Source organism: Hirundo rustica, chromosome Z (assembly GCF_015227805.2).
Source record: "Hirundo rustica isolate bHirRus1 chromosome Z, bHirRus1.pri.v3, whole genome shotgun sequence".
NCBI classification, from domain to species: Eukaryota; Metazoa; Chordata; class Aves; order Passeriformes; family Hirundinidae; genus Hirundo; species Hirundo rustica.
The window spans coordinates 84,136,798-84,161,200 of NC_053488.1; the positions used below are offsets into that span (position 1 = coordinate 84,136,798).

The 24,403-nt window shown below is 45.8% G+C and overlaps 3 protein-coding genes across 5 annotated transcripts in view; 1 reads left to right on the top strand and 2 right to left on the bottom strand.

Annotated features, from left to right (window-relative positions):
• Nucleotides 1-3,238: 3,238 nt before the first annotated feature.
• On the bottom strand, nucleotides 3,239-6,530 carry AGTR2 (angiotensin II receptor type 2). The gene is made up of 2 exons (XM_040090348.2): nucleotides 6,479-6,530; nucleotides 3,239-4,806 (listed from the first exon to the last, which is right to left on the bottom strand). Exon 2 carries the CDS (start codon nucleotides 4,731-4,733, stop codon nucleotides 3,615-3,617), a length of 1,119 nt encoding a protein of 372 aa, XP_039946282.1. The 5' UTR covers nucleotides 4,734-4,806; nucleotides 6,479-6,530; the 3' UTR covers nucleotides 3,239-3,614.
• Nucleotides 6,531-14,320: 7,790 nt separating this feature from the next.
• Nucleotides 14,321-15,607, top strand: LOC120765850 (nyctalopin-like). Its single transcript, XM_040091043.1, has one exon. The coding sequence runs from the start codon at nucleotides 14,321-14,323 to the stop codon at nucleotides 15,605-15,607; it is 1,287 nt and encodes a 428-aa protein (XP_039946977.1).
• Nucleotides 15,608-18,433: 2,826 nt separating this feature from the next.
• Nucleotides 18,434-24,403, bottom strand: part of PLS3 (plastin 3) — a 51,988-nt gene continuing 46,018 nt past the window's right edge. For all 3 annotated transcript variants that reach the window (XM_040089665.2, XM_040089669.2, XM_040089666.1), the window contains exons 10-16: nucleotides 23,803-23,998; nucleotides 23,088-23,166; nucleotides 22,812-22,926; nucleotides 22,559-22,692; nucleotides 21,572-21,695; nucleotides 20,548-20,672; nucleotides 18,434-19,747 (exon numbers count right to left, since the gene is read on the bottom strand). In XM_040089665.2, coding sequence (XP_039945599.1) covers nucleotides 19,615-19,747; nucleotides 20,548-20,672; nucleotides 21,572-21,695; nucleotides 22,559-22,692; nucleotides 22,812-22,926; nucleotides 23,088-23,166; nucleotides 23,803-23,998 — 906 coding nt within the window. In that variant the 3' untranslated portion in view covers nucleotides 18,434-19,614. The remainder of the gene's footprint in view (nucleotides 19,748-20,547; nucleotides 20,673-21,571; nucleotides 21,696-22,558; nucleotides 22,693-22,811; nucleotides 22,927-23,087; nucleotides 23,167-23,802; nucleotides 23,999-24,403) is intronic.

Below are 24,403 nucleotides of genomic sequence, written 5' to 3' on the forward strand. Positions count from 1 at the left end.
TCAGAATATCCAAAAGGCCTCATTTTCATCGGGAAACCTGTACAGTTCACTTGCTCTGTGGCACCTCCTCACCCTTCAGCCAGGACAAGGGGAGGTGTTGTGAAGGGAAGTCAAGTTGTGGCAGTCAGCTGCAGAGTGGCAAGCTGATATTCCTGCTCAGAATCTGGCAGGAGCAAGGGCAAGTGTGCTGAGTGGGTGCCAGCACAAGATTCAGGCAGCGTTGACTTCTCAGGGAGAACATGCTGTACCAAACATTTCTTATTGTATATCTTACATAAACAAAACATTTAGCTGAGCACCCAGCATTAGCTCATAATAAAAAAAAGCCAGTGGCTTTCTCTGTTGTGTACATTGAAGTTGTGCAGTCAAGTCAGCTCAGGGACATACACAGGATGCTCAAAGTGGTCTGAGCAATGATTTAAGTGGAGAGCAATCAACTAGAGCTAAAAAAAGGAAGCCACAAACAGGTTTTGCTGGGCAAAGACATCAGTGCCAGACTGACCCGCATGGGAAACCATCCCTTCCATCTCCCTTTGGGGAAAGACCATCTGCCAGGTCCAGAAGTGCTCCAGGACATTCCCATCTCCAAACCCATCAGAATTTCTGTGTGGTATATCACAAAACACCTCTGCCACGTAAGGCTTTCCTCTCCAGACAGTGCTGCACCACGGCAGAGCCAAACCCCCAGTGGTTGCTCATAAATTCATCTTCCTGCACTTGCAGAGTGGGCAACCCAAAGCAACCACACACTCTCCCAAGGTCCCTGCCAAAACTGTGTGAATGGCTCTAAGGTCCCAAAGTCCTGGTGGGTGCTGTGGGGTGGCCAGGCTGACCTGAGCAGGTCCTAGGCTCGCACACACCATGAAAGGGCTGCAGGACTCCTGCCTGGGAGAGGGGGTCTGCATTTTTTAGGAGACCCTAAGGCAACACAGGGCTAACAAAGGACCAGGGTGGGAGATATACTGGGGTCTGACTGACAGAGGTTGCAGTCCTGCACAACTATCAGAATCGTTTTCAAACATCAGCAAAATTTTCTCTTGGAAGGAAAAGAAGCTCCTTAATTGCAAGGGAAAAAGCCTTAAGTTTCTGTCCGCATTCTTTTGCTGAAAATCACGAAAAAATAAGCACAACATGCGGAAACTGTGATACCCCTCCCACACACATTTTCTGTTAAAACTCCCTCAAAAGTCTCATGAGAACTTGAGTAGGATGGAAAAAATTTTTAGAGCTCAACGTTAATCAGTTTGCTCTAAAAATAAAGCAAAATCCTTGGTACAGCACCTCCCCTGTTTCCCCCCTCTTGAGACAGAGTTTTTGGGATGTTTGTTTAACCACACTGCTCAAATTCATGACCTATTAGAGGTACAAGGCAAATCTAGCAAACAAAAATGTCACACAGGGGTCACTCAGTTTGTCACTCTTGCAGAATATGACCTTCAGGGTAGATTTCTTTGGAAACTTTTTGAAAGAATTTTCCTCCCCTCTCAGTTCACCTAGCATTTAATACTCTTCTTTTGTTTCCCTGTTTCTAGGAAAGTGACACTGGGTGCAGCTGCCTCAGCCCCTGCAAGTGGTTATCAATCTCTGCCCTCTAGCAGCCAAATATGAGTTTGTCCCACAACAGTGGCAGATGCTGCATTGCTGTTCTTGGGAAAGCTTTATTCTCATTTTCTCCCACCTCTCACAGCTGTAAATGCAGCCGGATTTCAGATCCCTGTAGTACTTCCCTCTCAGCATAAGTCTGCACACCAGGAAAAGGCGTGATCCTTGTTAAACACTTGTTTTTTAGCAGGTCCAACCTGACAGGCAGAGAACGTGGAGCCTGCGCCTCCTCTCGGGTCAGGTACAGCTCTAGCACAGGTACCACAGAGGTCAGGGGTTGCAGGTTAGCTTCTGTTTTGAGACTCCAAAGACGTCAATTAATGTCCCACTTGTGTTCATTACTGACCTCTATTGCAGCAAAGGTAAAAACTTCCACAACCTCTTATTACCCCTCCGAGTTTGCTGGAACACCTGGTGATTTTCTAAGCGCGCTGGTGTGTTTTGCCGCAGCACAACTGGTTGCTGTCCTCATTGCTTAGCAATTAACAGTTTGTCCTTCCAGAAATACCCAACGCCCCAGACGCTATTAGCTCCTCGGAACATTTTCAACAAAAACATTCCAGGGGAGCTGCCTTAGCAGCTCTGCCACTTTCAGAGATAAGCATCTCTCCAGCCACATACCCCACCACAGAACTCCAGACTAGGACAGGGAGAGGGGGTTACTTGTGGTCAGGCCCTGTTCTGCCAGGTTCTGCACAAACTTTTCATCTCGCATCGCTCTGAGACTGGCACATAGCATGTATAATCCAGTGAAGAAACTTTCCCCTACCTTCTCTACAGAGAAGTGAACCTGAACCAGGTTCCCATGGCTTCCAGCCAGCTGGGACTTCCAGGGAGGTTGGCTTTACCCCTGGATCAAGACTATGAATGCAAGCCTCAAGAGTAACCCATCAGACACAATTCCCTGAAACTAATGATCTTTCGGTCACTCACCCTGGGGAAAACCTGCAGGCAATGGTAAAAGGCACTAACAGACCCCTCATTTAGACTGAGCCTATCAGAGGTTCCAAGAGAACCAGTATCTCTCCAGCAAAATAAAATTCCAAATAAACATCAAAAAAATTTCAAAGTAGAATCAGTATTTCACAAATACTTTTTTTCACATTCATTCTTTTGTTAAAAACTCACACCATGGTTTTGCTTCTGGGTGGCAAGAGAGAGTCACTCAGTATTTCTGTATGCAGTACTCCAAATTGACATTAGTAATTGACATGTAAAATGCAAAAGGTCCACACAACCAGCAAGTCCTGGCCACCAAGGCTGCTGGACAGTGTGTGGGGCTCACACAGTGGGACACTGCATGTACACTTCCTGCAGCATTTTTGTCACAAACGACCACACTGAATGAAAGAAAGGACCATCTGGCCTATGCACATGTTACCTGCTTTGAGAAAGGTATAAAAACCTGCACTTTGTGGCTTTACTTTCCCACAAGAATGTCCTCCCACTTTCAGCACTCTGCAGAACCATGTCTCCACACATTCTCAGGACACCAGGCTGAAACCAGCTGGAAATATATTTGATGCATTTTACATATATCTCTGGCCATTTATTAAAAAAAAAAAAATAAAATATACAAAATAAATGTCATAATATTTTCTTACAGGGAGGTACAGAAGTATCTGCACTGCTTTACTTCTTCATTCCCTAGTGAGAATCTCTTTTAGAAAATCAGTTTATGGCATAATACTCAGCACCTATGCAATTGTAGCTATGGTGTAATGGTCTTTCTGTATATTTATACTTCTTGTGTTACATTCAACACTTGCCTGATCTCAGCCACATAAAAAGCTGATATTTAAAATGCCATCCATACAGTTATTTGTCAGAACCCTCCCTCTGTGAAAAACTTGAGTTCGTGTTGTAAAAAGGAAGAAAGAATAAATCCCCATGTACGACAGAAACAGATTCCCCTTCAAACGGCTGGTGAATGAATGGGCACAAAACAAAGGGAAGAGGGGACAGGAATGTCACCACTGCAGGGACATCCAGCTGCACCATCACCCCAGTGCCTACAGGAAGGACTCAGGTTCCCCTTCTTTGCCCATGGGGGTTTCAGGATCTCTGAAGCAGCTGCCCCTCCTCGCAGAGGAGCTCTCCCGATGGCTGTTGAACTGATAAACTCTTCTCTTGAACAGGCGGTGGAGCTTCTCCTGGAACTGGTTTCCGATGAAGCAGTACAGCAGGGGGTTGATGCAGCTGTTGGCAAAGGCCATGCAGATGCCAAAGGGCAGTGCTGTGTCGATGACCCCCACCACCTCACAGCTGTTAATGATGTCCATGTGGGCCAGGGCGTTCAAAAACGTTAAAGCGTGGAATGGCAGCCAGGAAATCAGGAAGGCCACGACAACAGCAGCCACCAGCTTTAGGACTTTGTCCCTCTTCTGCCTGCTCTTCCCAAACTCCTGTGCTTTGAGCAAGTGCCTCCTGATCCAGACGTAGCAGGTGGTGATCACTGCCAAGGGGATGAGGAAGCCGAGGGTGTTCTTCAGGAAGGCGGTTGCCACGGACCATTTTGCATAGTTCTCATAAGGAAAGGCCATAATGCAAGCATTGACCTCCAAGCTTTCAACGTAGTAAGTGTCGCGGAAATAAAAAGTTGGGAGGGAGGACAAACAGGCCAGGCCCCACACAACCAATGCTACAAAATAAGCTTGCTGTGGGGTTCTCCTCTGGGAGTGAATAGGATGGACAATGGCGTGGTACCGGTCCACGCTCATGCACGTAATGAAAAAAATACTTGCAAACATATTCAGACACAGGACAGAACTGGAGATCTTGCACATGAGAGACCCGAAGAGCCAGTTGTATCCCTGTGAGTAGTAGGTGGCCCAGAAGGGGAGGGTGGCCAGGCACAGCAGGTCTGCCATGGCCAGGTTGAAAATGTAGATATTAGCGACGGTCTTGGGGCCGGTGTGACGACAGAGCACCACAACCACCACACTGTTGCCAACCAAGCCAAGAACAAAAACCGCAGAGAAGAGGGCTGGAATGAGTGAAAACTGATAATCTGAAGAGGTAAGAGGGCAGGGAGGGGATGAGAGCGTCACGGCTGATGAGTTTATCAGGGCTGTAGACAGGACTTGGAGACTTTCCCTGGTGGTGGCAACAAGGGAGTAGTTGCCCTGCATGTTGGTCCTGGTGGAAAGGGAGTTTCTTCGGGAAATTCATGGGCTGGCAGCACCTTCCTATCACATCGCTCACCTGCAGATCAGAAACGGTGTGTTAGACGTGCACTCTGCAGGTGTCTTAGCTCAGAGTGAAATCACACACACACAATAAAATAAAAACCATTTGAAGTTGTATCAGTAAGCTGAGTGCTGAAATACCAGGCAGCCCTGCTGAACTCCTTACCTCCATCCCACTGACAGGACACAATTAGCCCGAAGGAGGTCACAGCACTTTTTAATTAGCCTGGCAGAGAAGAGAGCAGCTGGGGTTTATCTGTGATTACAGATGGTGCTTTCTGTGGCCAGCAGAGCAGAAGGATTATGGACTCAGGAGCTAGAGACACTTTGGGAACTTCTGTGACCCCAAGGCCACAATCCTTTTCTCTGTTTTCTCATGCTATTTCCAGCACTCTGAGCAGTTAAAATAATACAAAAAGGCAGCAGTCAGCAGTGGAGATCAGGTACGTCACACCTGAGGGTCTCCAGGGTCTCCTAGGACTCCACAGGCATGAAAGCAGCCTTTTAACAGGAAAGCAAGCTGTGATTTTTTTAGGAAAGCAAGCTGTGAGTCTATTTTTTTTTTTCTTTTTTTTAATTTACAGGTCTGGACACAAAAACGCTGAAAGGTCTTTGCAAAATGTCATTCATTGAAATATATCTCCATCTCCTCCCCTCATGACAGCATTAATCAGAACAGTAAAAGAGATAATTTCAATGTAGACACAAGAAATAAATAAGCCTTTGCAGGCACTGGATTTAACAGTACTATGTGCCATTCATTTAGAAATATCATGACTGGATTTCAGCAGGGGAAAATGTAGCTATGAAACAGCTAAAATAAGAGAATTAATTGACAGGTCTGTCTGTACTGCATTTCAACAGGTTGTGTCTGCAGTCTGAGCAGGACATTTTGAAAACTTTAAGACTTTCTAAGCCAATGAAGTAGATATCATAGCCAAGTATTTTATTTTACGTACTAGAAAGAGGCAATTAATTTTTAATTAAGTTTTTGTAGAACCAGTCAGGCATTTAAGAATTCTCAAGGAGCCCTAAAAATAACAGAAATTTTCACCAAGACAACAGATATGGGTAATGATCTCTGATTCAACAGAAGGCAACTGATAATTTCAAACATATTTTTCTGCGCCACCAGTTTAATGTACAGTAGCATTTAATTTGCTCAATGTAAAACATGCATTGGATATACTGACAAAAAAATTAATTTAAAATATATTGTCTCAGCAATGAAGATTCAGCAGGGGAATTTCTGCAGAGTGCTGGTATTTAAAATCACAAATAGTTGATCATAAGCCCATGTTCTATATTCAAACAGGTCCTAAACCAAATGAAAGCTTTTTTTTGTTTGGAAACACAAATATTCAGAGAGGGTCTGGAGTCCCATTTTACCTTTATGTCCTGAGCCGGTCACTTTAGCATATAGAAGCTGTAATCTCAGAACTAGTCACAAAGCATTACATACCTCACTGACCCCTAGCAGAGGGACCACACCATAATTACTTGCATTGCATCACAGGGAACAAGGTTTCATTGACAAACACACTCCCCCCCTCTGGTCATGAACTACTGCTGCCTTAGGATCTGCTCTGAGCTACTCATTCCTGCTCTTACTGCAGGCACAAGACATTCCACCACAAACTGAATCGAAGCAATGGAAATTATGCTCTAACAACAGACAGAAAACCTACCTCTCAAACCTCATATTCGTCTGGATGCAGCTCTAGAATTCCGTGCTCCTTTTTTCCGTTTTCCTTCTGGTGAAATTGCCACCAGCAATCTGCTCTCTCACATCTTCCCTTTTCCCGCTGGGAGACTTTAACCTACATGACTCGAGAACTGAAATATGAATGCCTGCCAGATTCTTTTCCTTTTGGAAGCAAAACAGTTCGAGAACCCCCCTTTCCAAGGCCACGTGAGCACATGCAGTAAATCAGGAGAGAGCAAGACGACAGCCAAGGGGGGGAAAAAAAAAAAAAAAAAAGGAAAAGGGAAATCCGCAACATTATCCTGGTGGTTTTCTACTGCAGCTCTTGGGCCAGGAGGATACACCCACACACAGCCCCTTTTCTGCCTTCCACGTGCACACAAAACACGTGGGAGCCCCCATGAAAGGATTTGTGCATCTCTGAGGGCAGGGGGATTCCCATGCAGTCCGTGGAGTCCTAGCACTGGCTAACACATTTGAGAATTAAACAGGCTATTAGTCCTGGCAGAATTGACTATAATGTGAGCACAGAGAGACAGAAAGTGGAGGAACATCACTACACTCACAACGGCATTGCCTGTGTAAGGGGGCTGATCCCATCTCAGTTAGAATGGGAAAACCACTGCTCTATTCCTTGCAAAGACATGCACACTGCTGGGATGGAGAAGGGCAGCACGACAAATCCACATGGCTGAGAGCAGGCTTGGTTCTGAGGCTGCACTGGGGCAGGACACGGCCAAAACAAGCTCATGCCCACTCCCAGCCCTCTTTATACCAGAGTGACCCAGAGGAGGGATGGAACAGCGAAAACGGCCTCTTAACATCATCTTCAGGGGAACCAAGGGCTGAGCAGGCTGTGGAGAACAGTCTCACTGGTTTCACCATAGCTCAGCTATGTCTTTGACCAGAAAAAGCTCCAGAGAGTATTGAAAAAGCTTATCAGCAAACTCATATACATCCATCCCCTGATGGCGAGTGCTACATCCAAGGCAGACAGAAGAGCCCTTGGCAGCTTTGGTCTTTATCTGCCTCATAATTCAAAGTCCAGTTCTTAGCATTTTCTGTGCTAAAAGGAGGCTGAGTTATTTAAAGAAAGGGAATTCCACACAGCATCTCTATTTACCACAGTGCAGCGATTTACTGCTTCAAGGACATGATTACGAAGCAGTCGATGGTCAGGACTGTCAGGCTGCAAGCACACAGTGCCTGTGCTTGGAGCAAACACTGGAAGAAACTCACGAGTCCTCCTGCAAAGGAGAAGAGCTGCACATTTTGCCACCAACTTCCCCTATATGCACCCTGCCTGGGGTCTGCACGACTGCTGGCCCACTGGTGAGTGACCTGAGATGTCAGCACTCACTCTAAACCATATTTATTAATTTTTTTGGTCACAAGACATGGCAGGACACCCTCAGCCAGGAGTCCTTGCTGCTAGTTGCACACAAACAATCAGTAAAAGGTTTTTATCCATCCCTCAGCAAACACCCAGTGAAGGAAAAAATGCACAGGAATGTTTATTTTTCAAAAATAACAAACATTAGTTGTTTAGGCTTATACATAAAGTTTTCCTTTCCACACAACGTTTGATCCTTACAGATGCTGATGTGTTTATTCTGTTTTGCCTACAAAACCGAGACTTTAGCAGACAAGAAATGGCCTTGATTCACCCCGTGCAATGGGGGTCATAGCTCAGGCTGCACTGGAAGTGCTCAGTGCATCTGATTTCTTATTTGATCTCAGGTTCCCACTGCAAAGCTTTCTCTCACTAATGTATAAATCCCTCTCTCTTCTATCTCTGCCACCACTTCTTTTTTCCTCTCACCATTTCTGAGCGTCTTGTAGGGCTGTGAAACAGATGCCTGAGTTGTCCCTGCACAAAACAACCTCGTGCCACGTAGTGCTGCAGCTGAGCTAACGCCTCCTGAGCTTGTGGGATGTGCTTTCCACAGCCAGGCTGGTAAATCCAGCTCATGGATCTGCTGCAGCAGAGCCCAGCAGCACCAGGCAGGGCTTTGTCACTGCTCATCTGGCTGCAAAGTTACCAAAACTGCTAGTTTCTAACACAAGACCTGCTTGATTTAAAATTAGTAGAAGCTTAAGGTCTCTGGGGGTTGGATTTGGGGAAGGATTTTAAGTATGTCTTTTACACCAAATAAAAAAAATTCACTGTTCAAGAGGATCAAGAAACTTGCTGCTAGCTCACATACAGCCCTTAGGTTTGTCTTTCTATCCTCGAGCCTATGCACCTAAAGAGGTCAAAAGGTCACCAGAAGTGTTTGGGGTTTTTTAATAAATAAATCAATCCAAACCCCCCAAAACCCCAAACCACCACCATACAAAATTCATATAGCACCTCCTGATCCACTGTACAAATAAAAAGGAAAGCATCCGTGCACTCCAAGTCCTAGGTCTTGGATTTTGCAGGGAAGTGCTGCTGGTGTCAAGGATGGAATATTCCGAACAAGCAGCCTATCTGACCATGCCAGAAGGCTGTCAGGGCCACCCCTCGAGGCTAAACCTTGCCAGCCTGCCAGAGGCTCAAAGTAATGTGAGATCCAGATGCAAACTCTATTCATGAGCTTGATTTGTTCCTTTTGGCGAAAGCAAGAGGGGAAAAAAATCTTTTATAAATGTGACCCCCAGGATGCATAACCCAACATAGATCACTGTGGCTGTGTTTGGTGTTGATTTACAGCAGGATCCCCTGGCTCCCTGGTCCCAGGGCTGGCAGCAGGGTTTGGGGATCCAGCACATCGTGCCAGGGAAATGATTTTCGTCATGACAGACCCTGGGATTAGCTCAGTTGGACGGAGCGTGGTGCTAATAATACCAGGATTACAGGTTTGATCCCTGCATGGGCTGGAAGAGCTGTACTTGATGATCCTTGTGGGTCCCTTCCAACCCAGAACATTCTGTCTTTCCGGAGCACGTTGTGCCAAACAGCAGGCCTTCTGCACACACTCTCCAAAACCATCCTGCCTGCAGCTGGGCTCCTCCAGCATTCCATAAACTTTTCTAAGCATTCCTCCTTCCTGCATTTGTTTGCTTAAGGGTTTCTTCAGGGATTTATTGCTCAGTTCTGCAAGTAAGATTGGAGAAGCTACCTCACCTTTCCCCAGCCCCAGAGCACTCTGTCAGAGAAAGCTGATTGCTTGCATCCTTTCTGGGGTCTCAGGGAAGGGAGCACTTGTGAGCAGTGACCTTGAAGGCTGAAGACAAAGGCAGTGAGTCTTATTCCCATCCAGCATCCATGGTTCTTGCTGGGTCAGTTCTGGGTCTTAGCACTGTCTCGTGTACCTCTGGAGCACGGTCAGTTCTGGCAGTGAGTGTCTGCAAACCTGGTGTTTCGGCCAAGAGGGAGAACTGCCAGCATTCTCAAAGGTGAGACCTTGGTCAGTGTTCCACTCACCCTGCTGGAGCCATGATTTCACATGGAAGAACTAAGCAGACATGGGGAAAGATCAAGAGGTGTTTTGTTTTGTTTTGTTTTGTTTTAGAAGCTTTTTCCTTACCTTGTCTCTGCAGCACTTGGTGTGGCAATGACTGCAGTAGAGATGTTCAGGAAGCTGGAGATGGGCAGGCAATGCTGAGCACTTCCTGCACAAGAAAAAAAAATCAAAAAACAAAACAAAACAAAGCAAGACAAAAAAAAAAATTAAAAAAAAAAAATCAACCCACAACCCTGCTTTTTCACTCCACAGCAGGACAGCAGTGACTGCAGGACACCCAGACAGGGCCCATCAGATACTCTGAGAGTATCTTGTCCCGTTGAACAGACCTCCTATGCTGGAAGAGGTCAGTTTTGGAGCAGTTCAGTGAGTGTGACAGAGGCATTTGGGAGGGAAGAGGGATGCCCTTTCTACCTCCAGCGTGCAGAGAACTTATCCAAACCATTTATTTTATGAGAGATGATTGTGTCCAGCCAATAGCACTGCCAGGATTGAGGTTATCTTCCATGACATTGTTTGTTCAAATTATTGGCTGTAAGCAATTTGCAAGCTACTAAAAATAGTAAAGAAAACAAGCACATAAGTGATTTTGAAAACAAGCTGCACCCGTTGTTATTAAAGGCAGGGAGTCCACACACCCCCTGGCACTGCTGCCTCTTCTTGGGGCATGCCTGCTCTTGCTGAAGGCAGCAGGACTTGGTCAAAACTGCTCCCTTCCTGAGTGCTGCACAGCTCCCAGCCATGCCCCCAACACAGATAAACCACCAGACTCCAGGGCTTGCCAAAAACAGGCACAGAGCCCTAATGGCCATAGCAGCATCAGTGGCAAAGCACAGCATTTCAGCAACTGAGATCACAACAGGAACCCACAGTCAGCTTTCATAATTTATCATCACAGGTAACTTTCTCCTGCTCACTTTTCTCAAACCAGTTGCTGTGATGAGCAGCAGAAGACAAGACACTGGTGCCCATAGCTTGTGGGAGAGCTCCCTCCTGTCTAACTTGTGCTTTATTTGTACTAATATAGTTGTGTATAGCCTAGCATTTAAATGACGTGGGAGAATGCAGCACATTTCTTTTTTAGGGTCTCAAAGTGATATTTAGGAAGAGGTAGGACTCTGTGGAAAGTTTTATAGAATTACAGAGCACCCAGAGGGTCTCTTTCTAGAGATCTTTTAAAAATAAAAACCTTCTTCCCTTTGCTATTTTGAACTATAACCACTGCAAATAGCTTTCCCACTTTTTAATAAAGTGTTTTTGCTAGAAATTTCTCTCATATTCCAAAAATACCAAGATACATGTGAAAGAGAGTTTACCAGTGAGATAAAGCCTTGGGAGTGTCAGATTATTCCCAACACTTGCGTATTCCACCTTATTTAGTCAATTTTTAAACCAACAAAGCTATTAAGTGATTCTGCTCATTCCATCTTTTCCTAACAAAAAAGACTAAAGAAAGCAAACCTTGCTCTTTTAACTTATTAGACCAGCAAGACCATCCCAAAGTAGATGTTTTGACTGCTGCCTCAATCTTTTAAAGAGAATTCATCTCCTTAAAACCTACAGCACTAGGCAAGGCTCTTGACATCAGCTGCAAACAATTTCTGAAGGAAATGTGCTGGGCTATAAATCCCAGATGTCAGATAAATCAGTGACTGAAAAAAAGACAAAAACACAGCCATGGTCATGTGTTGGGTGGAATACATTTTAGCAGGAGACCTGCAGTGGTTCATCTTTTCCACTGAAGCTGGGTGGACGAGCCACCTCAGCCAAAACCCTTGATGCGCTCCAGAAACCCTACCAGCAGATGGAGGGAGACAATCAAAATCCCTGCACGTGGAACACGAAGAGCTGAGCCTGGAAAAGAGAACCCAAGAGCAGGATGCTAATACTTGAACTGACCTTAAAGGGAAGGTTTGTTAAAAAAGGTAGGGAAAAAAACCCAGAACCTTCCACCCCAAGGGCAGCTGCAGCCAGGGCTGCCAACGTGGAATGTACCTCCATGCTTTGTGGAATCTTTACAGGGAGAAACTGGAATTGAACCTGTGACATAGTGTAAAAACATGGTCACTTTGATACTTGTGGGCTTCCTCAGCCCCATAGGCTCTAAAGCAAGGAAACATTCTGCAGCTGTGTGGTCCTGTTCCACCACAGTGTTTTAATCCAGTTAAGCAACATCTGGCAGCAGTGGGCTCCAAGAGCTGCATGCTTTTGGGCTGAAAATCTCTAATATGAAATCAAGGAGAGTTACAGAGAGCACTGGGCTTAACTAGGGGCTGGAACACGGTAACACTGCTGGAATTACAACCAGAATTACAATCAGAAATAAAGCCTGTGTAGGATAAAAAGTTACAACCAAAAATAAAACCTGTGTAGAATAAAAAGGACAGCAGAGCAAGAGATCCACATTTTTCAGCCTGAGCTTCAAACTTCAAACTTCAGCCAAAGGCAAGAGCATTCCTAAACATACAGTGCAGCTCACTTGTCCTGCACAGAGTTCAACAGAAACCTGTCTCCTTCACAGGGCTGCACTGACAAAGTCACAGAGTGATGGATATTCCTAGCTGTGCTGCATCAGGAGGCAAGAGAAGCCATGGAGATCCCGGCAGCAGGACACCCCTCCAAGGTGATGTCCTCAAAGGAGCAGTCCCAGCTGAGCCAGGAATAAAGAAAACAAAGATTCACCCACCAAAACCTTTGGCCTGACACCAGAAACAATCAGCTGGATGGAGGGAGCAGTGCACGTTTCCACCTTCCTCTGGGGCTCCCAGGACCAGCCCCTGGGCACGGTGCCAGCATTGCTGCTCTTGGTGGAAACCAAATTTTGGCCCCCAGTAACACTGCACCAAAGCCTGTCTAACTGAATAAGTGATGTTGTTTACAGCTGGAAGATGGTCTCCATTACACAACATGATCATCCTGGCCAAGCTTCCAGGGAGATGCTGTTCTTCAGGGGATTGTTGCTCGAAAAAATGAAGAAGAAAACAGAACTAGCTGAAGCCAACATAGCGATTTAACAGCACAGGAAACATAATCTGCTTCTGCTGAGAAAACAACAGAGCTGCAAACTTGTCCAGGTCACACTTACTGTTGGGCATACTGTATATTTGGGGGTTTAGCCACTGTCTGGACAGAGCTAGTAGAACAGGGGAGAGAAAGAAAACCCAATCCTGTAAATCATGAAAAAAAAGAAAAAAGCTGAGACAGACCAAGAAATTTAGAGCAAGGAAATGTGCTGGAAGGCAGGGGGCTGACAAAAGTTTCTTCAAGCACATAAGAACACATGAGAACTCTAGCAGAGAGAAGTGGAAAAGAAAAATTAAAAGAGTGACAAAAAACAAGAGCAGCAATTGTGTCACTGGCTGGCCTAATGACACATCAGCTGCAAGCCCTGGGTCTGGTCCTCCAGCAGAATTATGAGTCTAGAGATTGCTGATCCCTGGCTGTTGAGTTCATCAATCAAGCCCCCAAATGCACCTTCCCTTTGCACTGTGGATACAGGATGAAAAACAGGGCAGGGGCAAGGACACAGACTTTTAAGAACTCAAGTCCAGCTCCAGTTGCTCAGTGGCATCTTCAGACCTGCTGGAGACACTCAGTGTCCTGGGAAGGACAGTGTGCCTTGGGGTGCCCCTTGTTTCAACCACACAGCTCATCTTTCACCACTCATGGATGGCTCAGGGCTTATCCCAAGAAGAGGCCGGGACGCAGCCAGGACACGGCACTCCCCTGTGATCCCCCAGCTGTCAGAGAATGTGAGGCTTGCACAGCTCCTGGCAGTCTCCCATCTTACTGCAGAGGGGTTCCAGCCATCGCCAAGGCTGTGCTCAGGGCTCGGTCACAGCTGCATTTCCATGAGCCTGGGGCAGATGTCAGTGTGTGCAGCCACGCTGCGGTGAGAGCCCTCACCTCACACCTGGATGGCAGAGCCACCTTCCACTGCCTTTGCTGAAGATCCAGCTGGAGAAAATCACAAACATTCCTCCAAGAACAGTTTTTTTGAGCCAACTGCCAAGCAGCCTCTGAGAATGGTGATAACCCCTGAGTGGGAGCCTCTCCCAGACAGCTGCCAGGGGAATCTGCTACCTGTTGCTGTCTGCAGAGGGCAGGAGGTGGGAAAATTCACTATCAGAGCATGATGCTGGGCTGAGAAGTCTCCCTGCCTCTCAGGGCAGCACTTAATCAGCTTTAACGTGCCTAAACACTTAATCCCCACGGGGCTGCAGCAGGAAGAACCAGCTGATTTATTTTCACAGTGCACAGTCCAACTGACCCTGCCATGCCAGCGGTTCACCTGCCCAAAAGGTACATGCTCTTTTTCTTGTCTCCTTCTCTACTATCCATCAGGTATTAGATGCTGTGGCTGATGTGTGGCCGGCATGTTCTTTCTTGTTATATTTATATTTACTTGTGCAGCAAAGGCTGGGCTGAGTCTGAATGTCTCCAATCCGTGCCCAAGCATGTGCAAATGTACACCTGAAGAGACCATCCTCTGCAACAGAGCTGGACTGAAAACCCTACCTGGAGAAATAGCAGCATCCACCATCTCGCTAAACCTCTCCAACAATTACTTGCGGATTCTGAACACCAACACCTTCAGAAACCTGACTTTCCTTCACAGCCTCTGGCTAGACGGGAACAATCTGACTTTCCTGACCCCAGGAACTTTCCATGCTCTCAGCAGCCTGCAAGAGCTGCACCTCAGCAGGAACTCACGCCTCACCCACCTGCACGCAAACACTTTCAGAGGACTATTAAACCTCATCAGCCTGGATTTGTCCCACTGCAATATCTTTGAAATCCACCCACTTCTATTTTCACACTTGCCTTCTTTAGAAAGCCTTGATTTAGCCTTCAATAACATGCGGTACATTCCACAAGCCTTTAGGAACCTCTCCAGCCTCACAAGGCTGTCCCTGGAAGGCAACCACGTAGAAGCCATCGGCAGAGATTCCCTGAAGGACCTGGAAACCCTGTACGATCTGAATCTCCGGAAGAATCGGATATGGATGATTCAAAATGGAGCTTTCGCAAAGCTTCTCAGACTGGGCACATTAAATCTAGGACACAACTTCGTCACTGATTTGCCTAATCAGCTTTTTGAAGGATTGATCCAGCTCAAGACCATGCACCTCGAAGCCAACAGAATCGCTGCTGTCGGCTGCACCTTCAGACGACTGCTCAACTTGAGAAACTTGTACTTGAACAACAACCAGATCTCCGCCATCTCAGACTCCGCCTTTTTGCACCTAAACAAGCTGCACTTCCTTCACCTGAGCAGAAACAACCTCAGCTCCCTGCCCGCGCGCCTGTTCGCCGAAATGACCGAACTGAAGTACGTGTTCCTGTCCCACAACCCCTGGCGGTGTGACTGCAGCATGCTCTGGTTCTGGCGCTGGACGGCCCCGCGCCGGGCTGTCATCGAGGGGCTGGACTGCGCCTTCCTGGGCGCTCCCAACACCACAGCACCTGAGCAGCCCCGCCCTGGGGACCTGGGGGACTGCACCATGCCACCGGAGCTGGCCGCTGAAGACAAGTGCAGGGTGGCTGGTACCAGCGTGGCTCCCAGGCCCCCGGCTCTGCCCGGCCAGCTCATGCTGCTGGCACTTGCCTGCCACACGTGGTACAATGAGAGGGGATGGGGCACCGCGGCGGCCACGTCTTAACGGTGTTTCAGTTATAAAGGGGAGGCTACGTATTTATTTTCTTGGAATTTGTTTGCGAACAGCGGTTTTCATGGCAGGTGGATTTTGTACGGAAGTAAAGGGATTTTATTATGTAGGAATAAGTCATTTCATTCATGCGCAATACTCCAATCTGAAATGCTAATGTCAAAATTCAATGCAAGTGCTCCCATTGGAAAGTTCAGGGCTGGGGCTTGTGCTGGTGATGTGGAACTGGGAAGCATGCTCCCCTCAGCCCTCCCCATTTCCCAACTGACCACAGCCAGGTGTGACCGCCCTGGGAAGGGCTGCCTTCCTCTGCCCAGCCCATACTGGGCATATTGTGAGTATTGCTGAAATAGAAATAAATTGCACAGGTTCCAGGACATCTGGTGTCCTTAGAAAAGGCCCAGTCCATCAGCATTCCCACAGGTCCATCAGTACACCTTCCCACAGCGGGCACACGGGGATCTCTGTGTCAGAATGTGCAACAGTGTTGGAGGTGTGGGCAAAAAGACCACCATATAAAACATTTTATCACTCAGCTGTTCCTCACAGCACTGAACCTCGGCCAACGTGGGTCTGCATTTATCCCTGCAAAGAGGTTATTTGTCTCAGGAATGGTCTGTACAAGTTGTGTCTCCCTGCATGCCGCCAAGGAGCTCTTTCACAGCCCAATTCCATTGTCTGCCTCCCTTCAGCTGCTGGGAGACACAGATCAGCCTTCTCCATCCTCCCAAACGGAATTTTCCATTTGTGCAGGTATATTAAAAACCCTTATCCAATGTTTACTTGGTGCTCGCAGAACGAAGCAATGGAATGTGTACCAGACACACCACATTTGTCCCTGTCCTTAGAGGAATTATCCCAAGCTGATAAAAGGTAATAGAGAAATAAACCCTTGTTTAGGGATGAAAACACACAAACCAGCACAATTTGACATGGGAATCCTGCCATGGAGTGCAGAGTGGGACCAGCCTTTGCTGTTACACCAGGGAAGGGACGAAGTGGGGCTTCACAACGAAACCACATATGCTGCGTCCTCGTTATGTTTGTGATTAGGTTTGTGCAAAGTCCTTAACGGTCAACAAAATAAATTTTGGCTTACACTGTTTGTGCTGTTTCACCATCCTCACTTTCCTCAGCTTCACATACTTTGAGAAGTAGTAGAAAAAAAATCCAGCTGCTTTCTTCATTTTGCATTCCTCTCTATCAAGCTGCAACAGAAAAAGGCAGAAGCAAAAGAGCGAGCAAAGTCCACCTCAGCAATTTCTCATGTCCCTAAAAGATTCAAATTTTTTTTCCATTAAATAATACAAATAGGTGAAAATTTTATAGGGACAAGAACGCTTTGAGAAAATATTCCTTCCACTTTGACCCCACCACCTCATTAAACAGTAACAGGAGCACAACTAAATTGCTTCCTCTGTGCTACAATAAAAAGTCATAGAAATATTTAACAAGTTATACACAGTATGCTCAGGCAGAGCATGCGGCTACATTTTTAATCCACAAAAATGAAACTTGCAAGGAATACAAGAAAAAGGCCAGAAAGCACAGGCCCTGAGTAGGCACTCTGAGCTTGCAAAGACATTTGAAGGAGGACCTTAATATTAAGGGTAAGGACAACATGCACCCACAAGGGAAGCAGCAAGTCCAACTGTTTAAAAAAAAAAAAAAAAAAATCATTATGAACAAAGCTGACACTGCTAGAAAAAACTTGAAAACAAAAAGCATGTAAATGAAGAGCAAAATGAAGTATAAATACCAGCAAGTAATTTAATATTAAAGAGCAAAAAGAGTTGCAGGAAGAAGGAAATTTGCTAAAGTTTGCATCTCCTGTTGGAAATTTTGGGTATGTTTGACAAAACTATTTGAAAACCTGCTCATTAAGAGTGTTTTCTGGAGAGAAAGCACTGAGTTTGTCCTGATTGCTCTGCACTGGACCTTCAGTGTGAGAGATCCGCTTTGCTGGGACTCCAAACTTTTTTTTCTTAAATACATCCAGCACAAGGAGATGCTTTCTCGTTCTGTAATAGTCAAAGTACCCACTTCTCCCCCTTTAACCTGGTACCAGGAGGCAAAAGAGACAAGACAGGACAGATGCACGTGGCCAAGTACAAAGTCCAAGAATTTTGACCTTAATTACACCACGCCCCCAGCCAGCACCATAAATCACCAGAACACTGTTTCAGTGGGATGGCTGTGACTCTACTTACGGTATATCGCTCCATCTTGAGTGAAAACATGCAATTTCCTGTGGGAAGCTTTGTTAACATACTTTTCTTGTGAAAAAATTGTACCAGTGGAAAGTTTCCAGCCAGCTCTGCACAAGGCTTCATGCAGGAATCACTGGGATGGTTTGCTGGCATTCCACACTCGGAGCAGGGAGCACTCCTAGCCAGTGCCATCACCCCTGCAGCAGGCAGGGCTCCTGGCTCATCTGCTCCCAGGTGCCCCAGCCCCTCTTCAGCTCCCTGTCAAATTCCTCCTTTTGACCTTGCCCCTTTTTTCATCTCCTACACAAAGAAAAATTAAGTCCCTTTCACTCAATTAGCCCTCATACATATGTTCATCTCTGAAGCCCCCAAGGCACAACAATACAGAAGCTGCTGCTTCAAACAAACTTTGCTTCCAAGGGACCTTTCCCTGTTGTGCTCCCAGCAGCACCAACCCCTCAACATGCTCTGAAGGACCAGCACCTATATCAGATTTACATCAGGCCATTAAAGATGAAGAAAGGCTGTGTGTGGCACTGCAGCCCAGAAGCACCAGCTGCAAGTGAAGACAGGCTGCCACGTTGGGTCGGTGCAAATAAGGAGAGAAGCGTGTATTTAAACATTTTTATTTCAACTAATGCTTTGCCACCATATTACATCACTTTGAATAGCTCAGAATAGCAATATGATCTCAAAATATAGCAAACAGCTTGCCAAAGCAAGAGAACATTAAATCCTACGGATACAGCATCTTCCTTCTTTGGCAACAATGCATCCTTCCATTTATCTGTAAAAATAGTTTCATATTCCAGCACATTTGCTGTTCACTTTATTGAACTCTGCTGTTTACACCATTTGCCTCTTCCCTGCACAAAACCTCTCCACAATGTAGCAAGGTTTTGTATCTAACAGCATTTTAAATAAAAAAGTTATAGTTTTCATGCAGATTTTTGTAAAAATTATTTTCTAGGTGCACAGAACTGAAACAAGATGCATACAAAAATGCATTCACTTCCATTCTCAGGTATAACCATGCCATCGGCAACATGATCATATGTTACTGCAAGAGGTCAAAGGATGGTGGTATTATCATATGTAGCATAACTTTAAAATACAAACAAACAAAAAAAATCCCCATTTTATAAGCAGCAAGAGAAAGAACTGCCATGCTTTACTTGTAAAGTAATCAAAAGAGATGTACAAAAAAGCACCATGTACAAAGAATACCAGAGGAAGTACATCTTCCTAATTACACATTTCTCATTTAGCATTGCGAGCTGGCCTGCAGGTCCCAACTTGTACTGTAGCTTCATTTGCAAAATTAAGGATGTGGTCAAACCTAAAATATGCTTGGATTGTATGACAGAAATTAAAGTGGACTGCAGATAGAAATTAGATTTGTTTCCATTACAACTCATACCAACCACCTTAGAGCCCTCAAGGGTAAAAAAACCACAGTCAAGTATCTGAGAAACAATGGAGTGAAAACAGCTCCAGAGCAATATTGCAAGATGCAGGTCTGCTATGAATGCATTTCTGTGAGCTCTTGATAAGTTAAACTTTCCTTTGGGAAAAGAGCATGTCTGTTGGTTAAAACTCCTCCCCCTGAGAATTTTGATAAATTTGTCTTGCAAAGCAAAACAAAGTCCTTTGAACTTCAACAGTTCCAAGGCCAACAGCATTTCAACGTGGTCACATCCGATCTGCTACTCATGCATCCAGGGTGGCAGGTTGGGTTTTTGTTGCATTTTGACGGGTTTTTTTTTTTTTTCTTTACATGGATTATCCCTTTTATACTCGCTTCATTCCTCTGCCCATCAAGCAGGCAAACACGGTCATGACCATCTTTGGCTTCACCTCCACAAGATCTTCTGGAAGAGCATAAACTCTGGCACCAATTCTTCTTGCCATGGACACAGCATACCTATTCACCATGGAAAGATGAGGTGGTCAGCACCGAGACTGCTACCAGTAAACGACAACTCAAATCCTGCCCCATCCAACACAATATCCCCTGCTTTTTATTAGGATTCAAGGTGTGGAACAATTTGATCACACCACATCCCTTTGTTTTACAAGTTTTCCCCATCATTTGCTGTTTTGCCTTTCCACTGTAAAGTGTTTTTAATGTGCAAATTGACCTTTGAATGTCAAGTCCACTTTACCAACAGACAGAAAATAATCTTAATTAATATTTATTAGGGCTAATAGCATATATAATGTAGGATAAAATCGTGTAACATTTCCTCTTCTCTTTGCTCCTTATGAATAACAAAGTGAGACTATTATCTGCCCGAAATTTTGCTGTCATTCTGCCACCGCAGAACAGTCATAGAACACACATTTCAAAGGTATGTTTTAATAGGCATACTTTAAACTTGACAATCTATGATGATTCAACACGACGTAAGACATACAAGGGTTCCATTTCAAAACTCTAAGCCACCAGCTGAACACTTCAAAGGCCTGAACAGACAGGTGAGAAATAGAGTATTACTGCTAAGAACTGCCAGAGCTGCTCTGCAGTTCTCTCAGCAAGCCAGAGCTCAGCCAACTGCTCCCTCCAGCGTCACAGGCAAGGAGAGCAACTCTATTTCAGTAAGTGCTGCCTGTGTAAAAAGCGGGCTGAAAACCACAGCAATAAACAGTGGTCAAAACACCTGCAGCTTGAGGCCAGAACATTATGCCTCCAACGCAAAACAGCTTTAGAGAGAGAAAACTTACTTAGCGTTATTTTGCTTGTCGTCCTCCGACAGCTGACCAGTCTTTACTAGGTCATAGTTGATACAACCAGGCTGGATAGCATCAATTAAATCCACAACTGCCAAGCTCGTGCTGATAGTCTTGTCCTAGAGAATACAGGGACAGAGAAGTAAAGATGAGTGTCCAGATCCTTAAAGCATAGTTCTCACCTCAATTCTGCTGCAATGTGCAACCAAGGAAGTTTTAAACGAGCCTTTTCAAAGCAGCACTGTTAGTGACTATGCCCAGGTGGATCAGAGGGAAAAACAAACTGCTGCCTCACCCTTGGTGATAATACAACACTGTAGGAACTGACAGTGGCCAAAGAGGAATTTCTTAGGCATCAGGCAGCTTGTGAGAAAATAAGTCAGATAGACTTTCCCAGGGATTGCTCTACAGGAGCTGGGAGAAGACATTCTAAAGAATTTCTAATCTTGCACCTTCTGTTTTTCCAACCTGTTTACTTGCACAAACGTTTACAAAGGGGTATTGGCTTGAATACCCAATCATGTTCAGTGTATCAGAAAAGTGTGTAGAGAATATGCCTTTCAATAAACATTGCTTTTTGTGCCCTCCAAGAATATTTGAGTTATATTGTTATCACCGCTGTCCTGAATACAAACAATATTATTACTCCAATTTACTGCAAGTGCTCTGAAAATCCAAAGAAGTAATCATTGTGCAGGCAGCAGCTCTGCCCTGCTGAGCACAGCCCAAGGCACAATGCTCACCTCCAAATGCACACCAGCTCCAGCCCCTTTGCTCACCAGCACCTCAACTCCCATCTCTGCTCCAGATCCTGACCACTCCCCTCCCCTGACATTATTTCCCACTATAGGCAGTACTAAACAGTCTCTTATCTTGTAGCTTGAAGCCGTTCTGTTCCCAGCACAGACTGAACATTGTCCCGTGTAACTCCTTTCTAAAACGCCCCTGCTGTTCCTCCAGCTGAGGAAAAAAATTTTAGGTACTCCACTCCTTTTGTAGGCAAGAAGGGAATCTGCACCTTGAAATTCTGGATGGAGGTGGACTTGCCAGCTTCTTTCAGGGTCTGGTTTACCCAGCTGACTATAATTTCATCGTTGGCTTTCTGACCATCACCCAGGTCCTCGAGGACATTCAGCGTGTACCTGAGAACCAGCAGAGAGAACAAGATTAGGCACAGAGCCTGGACAAAGCCATGCAGCCAGGATGCAACATGAGCCACGGCAGCTTGAAAAGTCTTTACATAGTCCCAGCTCTGGGCTCGGTGTCTTTTTTTAAACTTCTTTAGCAAAAAGAAAGATGCATGTATCTCATCTGAAGCGTGATTTCTGTTAAAGCATTTAGTCTTTCTAGCATTTCATGTCCTTTAATAGATGCTCACAAAATTGCCTGGGCTCAGGACACTTGTTAAACTGTTTGATCACTGAGCATTTGCTCCAATGGGGGTAACACATCACCTAAAAGGTGTGGATTACCTCAGGAGTTGGCATTCAGACCTCTGATGTCAGATTAGGAGTTACCACGCACCTTTTTTCCAAACACGTATTTGCATAATCTTACAATTCTTCAGGACTAAGTAACAGGAAGATCAACTTTGTCTGTTATTAAGTTTCTTCCTTCCCCCATTCCAACACAAAAGAAGGATATAAAGCAGCCCCAGAATGTTTCCCTCTCAATTTCCAATTAAAAATCAGAATACAAAATTGTGTAATGGTTCCTGCTCAGGGTTTCTGCTTGTGGACTGGACTTGAGCAGATGAGAGAGAGGTGATCCTTGTCACAGGATAATCACAGGTCCACCAACAGGCTGTCCAGGGGCACCTGCTCCAGCCTCTCAGGTGCAGCTCTATCCCAGTTTTGTCCATGTTTGTCTCAGACACCCCCCAAAGGACAGAGGTTTTACAATCATTCCGGGTGACCTGTTCCAGGTGCTGCAACGCTCTCACGGAAGAAACTTCCCAAATTCTGTACTCCATTTGCAAGTTTCACATCTTTGAGAGGGGTCCTACCTTCTCATCAACTGCCAGACCAAGGCCAGTGTCAGCGTCGGGTTTCCATCATTCAGATCTTGCCCTCCAATGCCAACCAGGGAGAATTTAGCTGGATGCTTTCCCAAGTCCACAGCATAGTTACAGTTCTCCAGCTAGACAGGACAAGAGTTTAAACAGAAAAATCACTCACAAACACACTCACTTGACTGGAAGCCTCGAACAGGAATTTTTAGTGTCCATGGCTTCCCTTAAAGTCTTTTGACACGTTTACCTTTTTCATATTTGCTCCAAGTTTAGGGTACGGAGGCTTGTTAACCTTACTCCAGTCAACAGGAACTTTGATCTTTTCATATAATTGTAGTATTACCAGGGCATCTTGGAGATCACTAAAGTGGGAAACATGGATTAAGTCTAATGTTTCGAGATTTGAGTGCACTCTGACTTTGTCACATCATGAATCATTTCCATTCTTTACAGGTTGTTGCAATTTCAACAACAACCCTAAGAAGAAATAAAAAGCTGGGTCTCCCAAGAGCCTAAAGCTTACCCATAGAGGTGATTTACGTGGGGGTTCACACCAAGGGAGTTCATCCAGTTGCGGAAGGTCCGCTCCTCGCGCGTCTCTCCTACACGACAGAAAACAGGTTCACTGCAAATTCTGCAAGTTCAAAGCTGAGAAGAGATTTCCACCTTGCAAGGCAGGGAGCTTTCAGCAGCAGAGCTGACCAGGAGGTTTTAAGCAGAGAGTGTTTTTTTCTACTATAATATTTTTCAAAGGAAGAGGGTGGCCCTGCTATATAATCTTGGATATCATTTTGATTTCCTCAGGCCTCAGAAGAGCCTTTTACACTTTCTGCAAGAAAAAGGAGCAAGAAGATCTTTCACATAGGTGTTAGCCAACTGCTGCCACAGCCCAGTCGTGCTAACAATTACCGCTCCTATGAACATCTCACTGCATTTCTGAGGTTTTCTTGCCCATCACAGGAAATGGCAAAACCAAAATCCCCGGCATGGTGAGTGACGGGCTGCGGGCAGTGTGCGTCCAGGTTCAGGCTCCACAACAGGGTCAGAGCAGTTGACCAGGCTGCCAAGTGCCCTTCTCATCTGCCCCAAATGAGTAAACAACCACTGCAGCACTGAAGCCTCAAATCATAGGTGTTACTTCAGTGGAGATACCTCTGCAGGGCACAGCCTCCAGTGACACAGCTGTTTACTTTAGATAGTCCCCCCGCTGCTAATTTTGTGACTGATACGGCCATCACCTTCCAAAAGGGTCCAGTCGATGTCCTGGTTTTCAGGCTTGGTAAGTGCTGGGTACTTGTTGAACAGGTTAGCAACGAAGGCCAGGTTCAGTTTGGGGTTGCCACTGACCACATCAGCCGGTGTGACGAACTGCCGGCAGCCGAGCCGATCTGCCTGCTGCAGCATGTACTCTGCCCTCCGCAAGTCATCCTTTTCCTGCCAGGGATGCAATGGACAAGAGCTGTCACGGCACAGACCGGGCTGCAAAGCAGATTGGAAGCTCCTGACCACTACCTGGAGCAACATCACAAGTCCGCATTTGGCATCAGTCGCTAACCGAGCGAAGGGATGAGGCACACACACCAATCCCTGCTGCTGTGCCATTGTCATGGCTTCTCTTGCTATTTTTCTTAGCATGGTGCTTCCCAAGCTGACATGCTGTAAAATTTTAATGCTCTTGGAACTCGGTGGCTCAAAAGAAGTCAATATGCTCCCGAAGGCAGCAAGCCCACAAAGGATTTATCCATCACCTCTGTTCATTCGAGGGTAGTGACCAGGCTGGCAGCAAGCGCTCATATGAGCACACTCCTGAGGTGTGCACATGGCCACTGACACTGTACA

Coding starts and splice junctions, on each gene's coding strand:
- LOC120765850 (XM_040091043.1), top strand. CDS start 14,321: ATGTTCTTTCTTGTTATATTTATATTTACTTGTGCAGCAAAGGCTGGG.
- AGTR2 (XM_040090348.2), bottom strand. CDS start 4,733: ATGCAGGGCAACTACTCCCTTGTTGCCACCACCAGGGAAAGTCTCCAA.